The 12,526-nt window shown below is 62.0% G+C and overlaps 1 protein-coding gene across 3 annotated transcripts in view; it reads right to left on the minus strand.

The window, feature by feature from the left end:
- The window catches only part of PEMT (phosphatidylethanolamine N-methyltransferase), a 34,639-nt gene that overhangs the window by 12,908 nt on the left and 9,205 nt on the right, over window positions 1-12,526 (minus strand). For 2 of the 3 annotated variants that reach the window (XM_065909565.1, XM_065909563.1), the window contains exon 2: window positions 11,687-11,794. In XM_065909565.1, the coding sequence (XP_065765637.1) occupies window positions 11,687-11,779 (93 nt within the window). In that variant the 5' untranslated portion in view covers window positions 11,780-11,794. Of the gene's footprint in view, window positions 1-11,686; window positions 11,795-11,898; window positions 11,972-12,526 lie in introns of all 3 variants that reach the window. The other variant, XM_065909564.1, reaches the window with a different exon arrangement.

Below are 12,526 nucleotides of genomic sequence, written 5' to 3' on the forward strand. Positions count from 1 at the left end.
CCCTGGGCACCTGTGCCCACCCACCCTTGCTGGGCGACCCCCAGGAGGGTGGGCAGGAGACCCTCGGGGGGCGCTTCCCATAGTCCACAGCCCGAGGCTCAGAGCAGGTGGGGGCAGGACTCCTGCCGACAGACAGCGAGGAGCCGAGGCCTGGGGCATGGAGATCTCCTCCGAGACTGGACAGCGACACCGAAAGGAAAAGGGTGAGGGGTCCAGGGCAGAGGTGGCCAGTGGGGCCACAGGCAGGGTGCAGGAGGCTTCCGGGGAGGGTGAGGGGAAGTGGGGAGAAGGCCCCAGAGATCAACAGCTGCATGTCCATGTTCCAGGGGAAACCTCAGTGTTCAGAGACAGGAGTGACAGAGCGGGGCTGTGCCCAGGGCTACAGAGAGGCCCGCTTGTGAGCCCCCTGCCCAGAGAGGATGGGCCTGGGCCCAGCACCGCCTAGGAGAAGGTGCTGTGGGGCCAGTGAAGCCCCCCGGGGAATATCAGAACATCAGTGCTGAGCCTGAGGGTGCAGCTAATCCTCTTATCCCCCGGGGCGAGAGCTGCACTGAGCAAAGTGCTTTGCCTAATTGTGTTTCTCACAGTTAATCCAGAAGAGAGGCAGGTCTCCATGGACCGAGGTGACACAGCCTGAGGAGGCCTGGCTGGGAGAGAGGTGGCCAGTTCAGGCCACGCAGGGCACTCACCCCGCCAGGGCCCTCATCCCGGCTCACTTCCAGGATGCACCTGGCCAGGCATCGGGCTGGGAGGGGCCTGTCTCTTGGCCACCACCAGCCTCCCCGAGTGAGCTGGCCAAGGCAGGGCCTCACGCTTGGTGGGACTGTCTTTCGAGGAAGACAGACAGGAGCATGGCCTGAACCTTCCAACCAGGATGGCACCCCCTCTGGCACCGGGTGTGAGCAGGACGAGCTGGGCCTGGAGCCCTCACTTTCCTGAGGTCATCGGGGGCACAGGTCGAGGCCTCCGGGCTGGCCTGGTGGTGCCGTCCGTCGGGGACGCAGCCCCGTCTGGGGGTCCTGATGCCAGGAAGGCTTGGGGACAGGGTGCTGCTCCTCCTGGCTGCCTCCCCTCTGAGGCTGGCCTCCCACTGCCTCTAAGTGGTTCCTCAAACCCAGCGCAGTCCCCAGAATAGTAGGGTGGCCACTGAGTCAGAGTCTGCACTTCCACCAGACGCCTGGGGTTGTGGAGGAGCGTTGTGCTGTTCCAGGACAGGTGGGGGCCTGGAAATTGTTGGCCCCTGACTCAGCTCCTCCATAGATAGCCAGCTCTGGGCCCCTTGGGGCACACTCACTGCCCTGCTGACACTCGACTCCTCGGGCCCTAGCTGGTGTGTGAGCTCTCTCCACCCATGGGATGACCCCTAAAGGTTGCTGTCCTAGAAGCAGTCATGGCATCGCACACCCCTGGGGCCGGCCGGGGTCAGAGAATGGCTGGAGGCAGACAGCAAAACCAAGCTCCTGCTTTCCTGGACCCCTGAGCTTGACCACGCATGGCAGTCTCCAGGGGATCCTAGTAGCGGTCAGGCCCTTGTATCAACAAGCTCGCAGATGGAGTTCCCCCTTTGATGGGTCCCAGGAATGCCTTCCCGGGAGAAGTCAGCACCTCTCACAGAACACAGCACCAGCTGTGAGCAGCACCCGCTGGGGACCATCTCAGTCCCTGCCACCGCCCACCAGAAAAGTGCTTCAGTCAACACATAAGGGAGCAGAGGCACAGAGAGGTTAAGTGACTCACCCAAAGCCACACAGCTGGGAAGTGGGAAAGCCCACCCTTGAACCCAGAGCCTGTTTCTAACCACTAAGCCCCTGGGCCTCCTGGCTATCCCTTCCCCAAGCATCCCCCACCCCTGATTTGCTGGTTCTGAGCCCCACTTCCTGGGGGGCAGGCTGGGGGCCCAACAGCCCTCTCCCATCAGACCAGGAATTTGCCCATGTGAATCCAGGGAAGGGGGAGGGGTGGGGACGCAGGCTCTTTGTACCCCACCACCCCACTGCTCCGTGGAAGCCTTCAGTGTTTCCATCATGGGAGCTAGAAATGCTGGTGGGAGCGAGGACAGGCGCACTGGTGGTGGAGGTGACAACCCTGAGCTCCTTCCTGAGCCATCCTGGCCCCAGGGCCTTGGCCCCAACAGGCATTTCCCAGTCATGAGGGCCATGGCATCCCAGCTTCCCGATGGCGGCGGGTCGCTGGGCCCCCTAACAGCCCCACCCTGCAGAGCCTGACTGGTCCTGGGTACTTCAGGCAGGCCGGCCAGAACCACCAAGAACAGAGCCCAGCCAGGTGGGTCAACTCTAGGCACCTCAGCCCATGCAAGAGGCTGCCATCCCCGTGTCCCTGACATCCATCTGCCCAGACACCACGGCTTCCTGCCCATTTCTGCCACCTGGAGGGGCTGCCCCCACCCTTTGCATGCTGTCAGCCACAAGAGAGGCTCTTCTTGAGCAGCTTCTCCACCTCGTCCTGTGACCTGGGTCCCGGCCTCGCCGTGTGCAGACTCCCCACTGCAGGGTCTGGACGGCCTCTCCCGTCCCCCGTCTCCGGGGTGAGCTGTGACTCAGCTACTCGTTCCAGAACACAGAACAAGCCCTGCTTTTGCTTCCAAACTTTGCTCACGATGTTCCCTCTCCTAATAATGAGGCTGTGTTGAGGCAGGAGACGTCCTCAGCTTTGGAGACGTGGGGACGGCAACTGTGCAAGGTGTCCTGGGACCCAGGTGACGCACGCTGCTCTCTGTTCCGAGGATGTAAATTTTGCTAATTAAAAGCAATGTTCCTTCTGCCTCCCATCCTCAGGCGTCTCTGCCCTGTCCCCTCTGTCCCTGGGCCCACATTCTGTACCTTGCCCGCCCCCGTGGCATCTTCTGAACCCCGGAGTCTTTCCAGAGGCAACCCCCATCCCCCGCAAGCAGCCTGGGAGCCACGAGGAGCCACTTTGGCTTCCCTGAGCCTCCTGGGCATCCTGGGTGTGGACACAGGCTGAATCCCCAACCTGCTAAGAGCCCACATCCTTGGTAGCCTCTGCATGTGCGGGTTCCCAGTCGGAGCCACGAGGGGGACGGAGGGCAGTGACGGTGTTGGCGAGAGTGTATCACTCAGTCCGGTCACGGCAGGAGCCCAAGGGCCGGTACCGCCCAGCAGCCTGGAACCCACCAATTCACTGAGCACTCGTTCAAATGAGCTGGGGCCCCGGCAGGTGCAGCGGGACTTTTTGAGAAGCAGGTGAGGCTGTGTGCGCATGGCCAGGCTAGAGATGGCCACCAGCCTCTGGCCGGGGACCAGCACGAAGATGCTGGGAACCAAGTGAGCCCAGGGAGGGGGACCCCACTGTTCACCCCGGGTGGGGTGGGAATCAATGCCACTGTGGTCACCCCTAGGGTTCAGCTGGGTAAAAGGGAAAGAGGGACTGCCATCCCAGGGGAGGGCTGTAGCCCGTGACTTATGACCCGGGGCCTCTACCAAGTCCCAGAGTTCCTGAAAACTGCCGGGCTCCTGCACCTACAGGCGTGCCTGGGCTCTCACAGCTGCTGCAGCACTGACCTGGGGCATGCCTAAGCCCGGCCCTGGCCACTGGGCACTGTGTTCTCCTTTTAAAGGACAGAAATGAGGTGGCTGGGGGCTGGGACTCCGCACAAGTCTATGTGATCTTGAGGGCTGAGCCTGGTGACCCCCTGAAGGCTGGGGGAGCCCGTGGTTCCTCAAGGGCTGGAGCTGAGCACCCCTCCTGTTGCAGGTGCTGATAGCGGGGCCTGACCTCCTTGGAGCAGAGACTCAGGACAGTTAATCCAGCACCCAGGGGCACCAGAGACAAGTGTTTACAGAGCAGCCCAGGTCAGGCCTGGCTCCCCTCACTGCAGCCCAGGCTCCCAGCAGCTGCTGGGCACTGAGGAGACCAGGGCAGCATGGTCTCTGCCCTTGGGGCCTCCAGTGTGGGCAGGCATGCCAAGGATGTGATCACCAGAGAATAGGTGCTGGGAGGAAAAATAATTTGGCCTGGAGGGCAAGGGGAGGCCTCCTTGGTAGGTGACCCTCACTGGAGGCCTAAGGGCTGAAAAGGAAGCCCACACAGTGCAGAGAAAAGGGTCCTGCAGCAGGAGCAGGTAGCCTGCCACGCTCTGGGGCGCTGTCCTGCCCAGACCAGCGAGCCCCATCCAGCTGGCCAGGCCATGTGCCGGCCTCCGTGCAGGGTGGACAGAGTGGGCCGGGGTTCTGCTCTACACCTCGGACATGGTATTTGGCAGGTAAGGTGTCTTTATCAGGAAGAGCCAGAGGTCCTAGGAGGGCCAGGCAGTCTCAGCAACAAGGGACATCACACATCCAGAGGACAGAGCAGAGCAGAGAGCCAGAGACAGAGGGAAATTCCTACCCCAGGCCCCGAAGGTCAGAAGAGCAAACATAGGGGCCAAGCTGGGGAACCCATGATGGCCAGGCTCATCGGCACCACCCCACCAGCACCACCCGACCTCACAGGGACCGCAGCGGATCAGGACCTGCCGTCCGCAGACCAGACTCGGGAGCTGCCTGTGTCCAATGGGGAGCAGGTACGAGGCCAGGAGCTTCGGCGGGAGGGGGACCCATGGTGGAAGATTCAAGAGGCATTGAGAAGGACGAGGAGTCATCATGCCCATGGTCCACAGAGGCCCAGAGGCCCCACGGTCAGTGGCCAAAGGTGTGGACACAGGCCTCGAAGACAGGCGGGAGGCCCATCAGGCAGTGGATGTAGAGGTGGCACTGGCCTCCCACGTGCCCAATCTATGACGTGTCCAGAGGTACCCCTGACCCGGCGCTGGGCCCAGCTCTGCAGGGACCGCAGCCTGGCCTTTTACTTTGGACCTGCGTAAGTTTCTGTTAAAGTGGCAGAGACAGAATGGGGGGTCCCCATGTCCGGCTACTGTCCCCCTCCCCACGAGGCTGTCGCCCCCTGACCCCCTGCCCACTTGTTAAAACCACAGCTGAGAAAATCCACCCCTTCCTTGGGCAGAAGCTGTGTTTTTCCACTGGGCCTGAGCGCTGTGAGACGGCACGTCCTGGTCACAGCCATGGACCACCTGGGCCTGAGTCCTCCCAGAGGCTGTGGAGACGCAGCAGCGGCTCCCCCCGCCCACCCCACCCCCAGCAGAGAAGCACAGAGAGGCTTCATCCTGACGGAAACCCGATCCCCTTCACAGAGCTGTGACTGGGGACAGTCTCTCCTCGCTGGGTACAGCCTGGGTCAAAATACCGTGTTCTGGGCTAATCTTCCCCCTCCAGCAGGGCAGAAACATGCCTGGGACCTGGGCAGGGGGCAGTGATCACGGCTCTGTGTCCCAAGGACAGACGAGACAGAATACAGAACAGTGTGGTCCCTCCTGCAGCGCGCTCTCTCCAGGAAGAGCCTGCATGGCCTTCCGAGGGGCTCAGGGACTCCTGCCGCACCTGGGGGTCAAGGATCACGCACGAGCCACCTGGCCGATCGGCCTCCACTCAGCCTCGGGACACAGGGCCTGGGCCTCCCGGCCATCTCCCCCATCGCCGCCCCAGGACCTGGAGCTGCCAGGTTCCAAAGTGGATCCTGGACATAAGCAGATAAGCACGTTTGCTCTAGGGCTGTTTATGGGCCAAGTCTGAGACCAGGCACTCATCTGCTGGTAGACCCCAGTGAGCTGAGGACAGCACGTCCCCATGAGGGGCTGAGAGAGCAAAGAGGCCTCTGAAGGTGAAAGTCCCTGCCAAGGGGTCATTGGGAGCAGGGCCCAACACTTAGGAAACCCCAACACAGGCCAGTTCCCACGACTGCTCTGAGGTCAGCGTCCCCCGATTTTCTGAAGGAAAGGAAGAGGGGCCTACTGGGCCTGCCACGGGAGCAGGAGGCGTCTCAGTGCACCCAAGCTTTGACGCAGAGCACGCCCAGGGCTGGGGGCAGGGGACAGATGGCCATTCTCACCGTCCACCATCTGCAGACCATGGGCCGTGGGCCATGCACATGCATGGCCAACATTTAAACTTTCAACATATTAAATTCAGAGAGACCAAAAAAAGAGACCCTCCTCTCCCTGGGGGAAGGGCAGATAGCAGGGACCCCAGGGAGCTGGAGCTGACAGATCCTACATCTTCAAGGCCAAGGAGACGGGGGTCATGCGCTTTTCCATGGTGACCCCCCCACCCCACCCCAGGGAACGATGACTACTGCTTCCAGTGGACATGGCTGCACTTCACACACGATTCTAAGGAACCCCAGACAGCAGGTGAGAGGCAGGCCAGGAGGGAGATGCGGGTAGCAGACATGTCAGCAGGTGAGGGGTCAGAACTACTGGATGAGCCCAGGGCCCGCTTCCCAGACTGTCCCCCCACTCCCCTGCACCCCAGCCTCTTGAGTCCTTGCGCTCCCAAGGAGAGCAGGGCCAGGGCGATCTAAGTGCTTCTCTGACCAGTTCGGGCAAGTATTGCCCAAAGCAGGGTCCTCCCAGAAGGTGCTGGCCAAACCTGCCTCATCCACCTGTAACTTGCCCTCCAGCAATGGAGGCCATGGCCCACCCGCTGGCCAGTCCCTCCCTGTGTCTCCATTGCGCTCCGCCCAGGAGGGGCCCCGAGAGAGAAGTTCTGCTCCTGTCCACTCCCCCACCACAGGGAACATGCTGGCTTCACAGCTAACAGGGGGTGAGGCCAGGCTGTCCTTGTTCCCTCTCTAATTCTCCTGCTGTTCTGACACGCACACCCAAGGTCTAAAATTAGGCCATTGGATCTCACACCTGACTTTCCGAGCTCCTGGGGAAGGGGGGGTCAGCGCTGACCCACGAAGGTGTCAAATCTGCATCAGGAACAATGTCTTCTGGACACGCTGCTCTGCCCGCCGGGTGGTGGGCTGCTTGCCCGTGTGTCACAGCCTTCAGGGTCCCAGCCCCCCAATCACCATTTGCACAATTTCAGACATGAAGGTGCCTGGCAGGAAGGGGGATAAAAAGGCTGTGAGGTCCCCGCCATGTCCTCGAACCAAGTGCTGAGATGCCCTGCAGCCACGCTCAGACCTGGGCCAGAAAACCAGGGTCAGAGCTCCAACTCCCTCCAGATGGGAAGACCCGGCCAGTGCGCTCTGCCCGAAACCCGGCCACCAGACTGCTGTCAGGGCTCAGCTGCGGGAGGGCTGAGCCCTCACTAGAACGCCCTCCCTCGGCCATCGGGGTTCATTTTGGAGGGACCCCGAGGTGCTCCCAGCAAGGCCCTTCCCCTGCCTGTTGCATCCATGGGGCCGCCTCAGGGAGGTCATGGTCCTGCCAGCTGAGCAACCTGGTGCTTTCGACCACACCTCCCCTCTCCCCACGCCTGGTGCAGGTGTCTGGCTGTCAGTACAAGGAGACAGTTTCAGGCAGTCAGGACCCTTCACCTCCGCCACCAGCTGACCTGTGAGACCTGGCCGCTCCCTTGGCAGCAGCCTCACAGTCAGGGCCGACCTTTTCACGCTTCCCACCCTGCCTACAAGCCTCCTGCTACGGGCTCCAGAGGCACTGATGAGGCATCCAGGTGTGGCTGACAATGGAGAGAGCTGAGCCAAAAGTGGAGCCCTGTCACTGCAGGATGGCACCATCACCTGGGCAGCCCGGCCATGAAGAGTGACCAGGAGAGGCCAGGCGGCCGGACAGGAGGAGGGGTGGCAGCTGCCAGCCAGCTGCAAGCGAACTTCTAGTCCAACCTCGAGACCCTGACGACTGTGCCTGTTTTACAGATAAGAAAACCAAAATCTGGCTCAGAGAAGCCAAAATTCCCACCCAGGTCCAGGTCAGGAGGCCTCAGCAGCAGGACAGGCCAGTGTGCTCAGAGGCCCACGCCCCTCCCCGGGCTGGCGAGATAGGCAGGGAGGACTTAGGGGGTAGGGGCACAGCTGCACTTGGCTTCTGGGGCCAAGCAGCCAAGGATGGGCCCAAGGTCACCGGAGCCTTCCTCCCCCTGGCACCCCTCCCAGGTGGCTGCCTCTCAAGGTCGCCCCACAGAGAGCCCACACACTGTCAGGGTGGGGTGCACACCAGCCCGGCAGGCGCACCCTAGGCTGCAGGGGGTGGGGCTGCAAGGCTGGACCCCCGACAGGGACCAGGAGTGCCTTCCTGCCAGCAGGGCCCCTGGTCCTGCCCCAGCTGGGCCAGCCAGCCTGCCACTCAGGGCTGTGTCTACACCGGGCAGGCCCTCCTGGAGGGGGACCCAGGGAGGAGGGGGGCCCGGGGAGGAGGGGGCCCGGGGAGGAGGGGGTAACGCACAGGGGCAGGAGCCCCGGCTGTCAGGCTCGGCTCTGCTCTCACAGCTGTGTGACCTGGGCAGGTCAAGCGACCTCTCTGGTCCTTAGCTGCCACTTCTGAAAAAACCTGGGTGGACCTGCCCATCCCCCTCCACCCGGAGTCTGCACATCAAATCCATTTGGGAGGTGGTGACAACAATGCTTAGTCCCAGGACGGCCATCAGTGAGTGCACCAGCCCCCAGTGCCCCTAGTCTCTGTCCTGCCCCCCTCGCTGCAGTGCAGTCCCCTGGCCCCCCACCCAAGGCTGGTGGAGACATTGAGAGCAGCTGGCTGACCCCCACCCGCCACCTCGCCCAAGACCTGCAGGACAAGGCTGGATTCTACAGAGCCAAGAGCAGAGGGACTGGGTAGGGGAACTCTGCCTGCACCCCTTCCTCCCACGCTCCCCAACACTAAGCAGTGCTCGTGCCTGACACCCTGAGAGAGGGCAGGGAGAGCTGAGGGTGGGCAGATTCACCTCCGTCCCCACCGGGCACAAGGGTGGGTCTGCCCCGAGTGGGGCAGGTCCCAGAGGCAGCGAGGACAGGCCCAGCCCCAGGGTGACTCCCCCAGCTCATCATCTCCCAAGGCATCTCCCTAACCCTAACCCTAACCCTTCCCTGAGGCGCCCTGGGCATCGAGTCCCAGGGTCTTCGGGCTGGTGTTTGACCGCCTCCCACCCTAGCCCCCCTGAGGCTCAGGGAACCAGGGCAGGGCTAGGAGGCAGGATCAGAGGAAACGCAGCAGGAACGGGCTCCCACAGCTGCTCCTCCTGGCCGAGTGTGGCCTGGGCTTCCAGACCCTTCACACCCATTCCCCTCCCCACACCGCCTGGCGGCCACCCCTAGAAGCAAACTGGACAAAGGCCACCGCTTGCCCCAACACCCTCCAGACCTCAGATGAGACAGCTGAGGCCCAGGCCAGAGCAAGTGGGCAGTAAATAGAGACAAACTCCACCCCTTGGACATTTTTCCTGAATCTCAGATGGCCTCAGAGGAGGACCAGGGAATGGGACAAAGCCAACGACACAGCCAGGTTGGCACTGTAGGTCAGCGGGAGGACCTACCACTTGCCCCCAATGGAGAAACTGCCTGGCCTCTGGCCTCCAGGCCACTCAGGGCTCACCCACAATAACTTACTGGGCCAGGCCCTGCCCTCAGCTCCCAGGAGCCCTCAGTCTAAGGGAGGGGGTGAAACAAACTCACGAGAATCAGGGCCCACAGACGTCTGCTGGGGCCAGGGCTCAGGGAGGGCTGGTGGGAAAGGGTAGGCCCTTCTCAGAGGAAGCAGCCCCTGCAAAGGCGGGGGGGTGGGGGCCACACGAGGAGACCCGGGGGGTGTGTGTCAGCAAACCACCCCTCCATGCAGCAGGGACCCCAGAGATAACCCACCAGCCCCCCACACCTGTCCTGCCAAATCAACGCAAGCTCGAATGCAAATGCCGCCCGCTGCCCGCCACCACCTCCAGTGGTGAAGCACCCCAGGGGAGGGGTTTCGTCTACCCCTACACCCCAGCAGGACTGAGAGGAACTCGGGCTGCACCCCTGGAGTATCAGGACCCGGGAGGAGAAGCAGCCCAATCAGGTGCGGTCTCGCTGGGACTCCCTCCTCGCTCCCTTGCCCACCACATGGTCTGGGCACCTGGCAAGCTAAGTGGTACCATATGTACCAGTCACCATGTATGCTTTATCACCACCCTGCTCAGACCCCTAGACTCTAAAGTTAGCCCGGCCACTGCCCGCAGCCCCACACAGCTCTCCCTTCAGGGCTCGGGCCATGGGGCAGGCAGGGCTGCTTGCATCTGAGCACACATGTCCACGTCCTAAGAAGCACATGCACATACATGCTATGGCACATCCAGGCCAGAGGAGCGAGCGTGGGTCCTGGTGACACTGGGCTGACCGTCCCCACTGGGAGCCGAGGCCAGACACCCCACAGCTCTGCAAAAATCCAGCTCGGCGTGGAGCCCAGTGGGTGCACAGCCGTGCCCTCGGAGTCAGACTCTGAGCCAGACGGGAGCAAGAGTGTCAGACAGCCTGTCCACGTCCAGCCCAGCTCCCCGTGCTCACATGTGCACACGCATGTACAGTCACGTGTGCACCTCTCACACACATCTCACCGCTGCCTGAGACACAACTAGGGTGCAGGCCAGCACTAAGGGTCCTTCCTCGGGACTGCCGGCCTGTCCACCTCCCCACCCACCCCCACCTGGCTCTTCCCAAAGCTCAGCCCAGCCAAGGAGCCCCGACCCTGCTGGCTGCCTGCCTCCGGGACAACTCCGGACGCCAGCTTCTGTGTAACTGCTCACTGGTCTCAGGCTTTTGGCCCCTAGAGCTGGGGGAGAGTGTCCCTGCTGTTCTGGACTACCCAGCCAGTGGTCATGTGTCACGGGAACCAGCAGGGCGTGTGGAAAAGGACACAAGTCCTTCCCCTCAAGGAGACCAGTCTGTCAGGACGGAGGGACGGCATGTTGCTCAGGGCGCGTGTCCCTCCCCTCAAGGAGACCAATGTGTCTGTCGGGAGGGACGACATGTTGACCAGGGCGTGTCCCTCCCCTCAAGGAGACCACTCTGTCTGTCGGGAGGGACGGCACATTGACCGCGGCCTCTTTGTGATGAGCAGCCCCGCCCCCACCCTGCTCCCACCAGATGAAGAGAAGATCTAACTCGTCAACCAAATGCAAATATGTCCTGTTCTGCCCCAGGGACCGAGCGGCCACCTGAGATGAAGAAAGCTTGGAACAGCGTGTGCCGACGTCCTGGAGGTGAGCATAAGGCGTCCACAGCTCTGCCAGCTGGTGCCTCGGGGGTGGCCTCTCCCCCACCCCCAAGATGCTGCTGCAGACAGCAGACCAGAGGTCCCAAAAAGCTTCCCCTCATCCTGCCGGGGAGGGGCGCCTCCCAGAAGGGCTGGCAGAGGGATGGCCCAGAGCCCACTGCCCTTCGTCCACCTCCCACCCAGCCCCCGCAAGGCCCCGCACCCACAGATGACCTGGCACGGGTCTGCCACCAGGTTCACTTGCTGTGGGTTCCTTCCTGCTCCCCAGTACCCTTCAGCCCAGGGGCTGCAGACCACTCTGAGGGAAACCTCATTTGGGAAAAGTGACCATGGCTATGGAGCACATTTGATGCTGGGGTGGGAGATTAACAAGAAGATGGCTTTGTTGTGCAGGTAGCAGGAGGGGAGCAAACCCCAGCCAAGACCTTCCAACTCATCCACCGGAAGAGCGGGGCCCCACCAGGCACACAGGGCTGCCCTGGGCTGTCTGCTAAAGCCAAATGTGGCAGGACCCCAAGGGGAGTGGCGTCCTCCCCGGGTGCCGACCTTGGCAGGGAAACAGGAGGATGCTCCCACGCTGACCAGAGACAGACGGGGAGGGAAGAGCCGCCAGTCTGTCCATCCATCCACCTGTCCGTCCATGCAGCCCACTCTGGGTGCACTTACCACATTCCAGAAGAGTGGATTGAAGACAATGGCAAGGACGGCAGCCACAAAGTGGGGTTCCGAGAGGTCCACGTAGCCGAGCAGCCGGGTCATAATGCAGAGGTCTGCCTGAAGGGACAGAGTGGCGTCAGTGGGAGATGGGCCTGCCCCACCCGGCCCCGCCTGGCCAACACCAGAGAGAAGACAAGCCCAGAGCTCAGAAACAAAGTTACCCTCCGGGAACAGGCCGGCAGGCTCGGGTGCGTCCAAGTCCGGCAAAAGTTACTACAGTGCAATCTCATAAATCTGAAGATAAAAAGCAAAACCCAGTCAGCCGTGTTGTGCCTGTTGGAGGGCGGTCAGGCCACAGCGGAAGCCAGGGAGGAAATCAGTGACTCTGAAGGTGAGCGTCCAGCACCTGGTGGAGCAGCGACCCCACTGGGGTAACCAGGACCCTGCAGGGGTGTTTAGAGCCAACCCAAGGGGCCGACACCCATGTGAGGATGCTCAGCATCTGAGAACCAGATGAAATGAGCAGCAGTGGTTTTCCCACCCGCTGCGCTCCTAAGTGTTGGTGGGGGGTCCCCAACTCCAGGCACCAGCACGGGAACATACACTTGTGCTCATGGCTGCTCCCATTGGCACGCATGGAACATGTGTGCATCACAGGAGTTTGGGAAAACCAGATGCACCATTCCCAAAGCAACTAGGGAATTTAAACAGACCAGGTCTGTGCCAACTTGCCTTGTTTTCAAACACACGTCAAATGGATAAGGAAGCTGCAGCGCCCCAGAGCCCTTCTGTATTTTCAGGAACTACCACAACACAGCTGAGCACCCCTCCTGTGCCTGGGCCGGGTCT

This window comes from Muntiacus reevesi, chromosome 18 (assembly GCF_963930625.1).
Source record: "Muntiacus reevesi chromosome 18, mMunRee1.1, whole genome shotgun sequence".
NCBI lineage: Eukaryota > Metazoa > Chordata > Mammalia > Artiodactyla > Cervidae > Muntiacus > Muntiacus reevesi.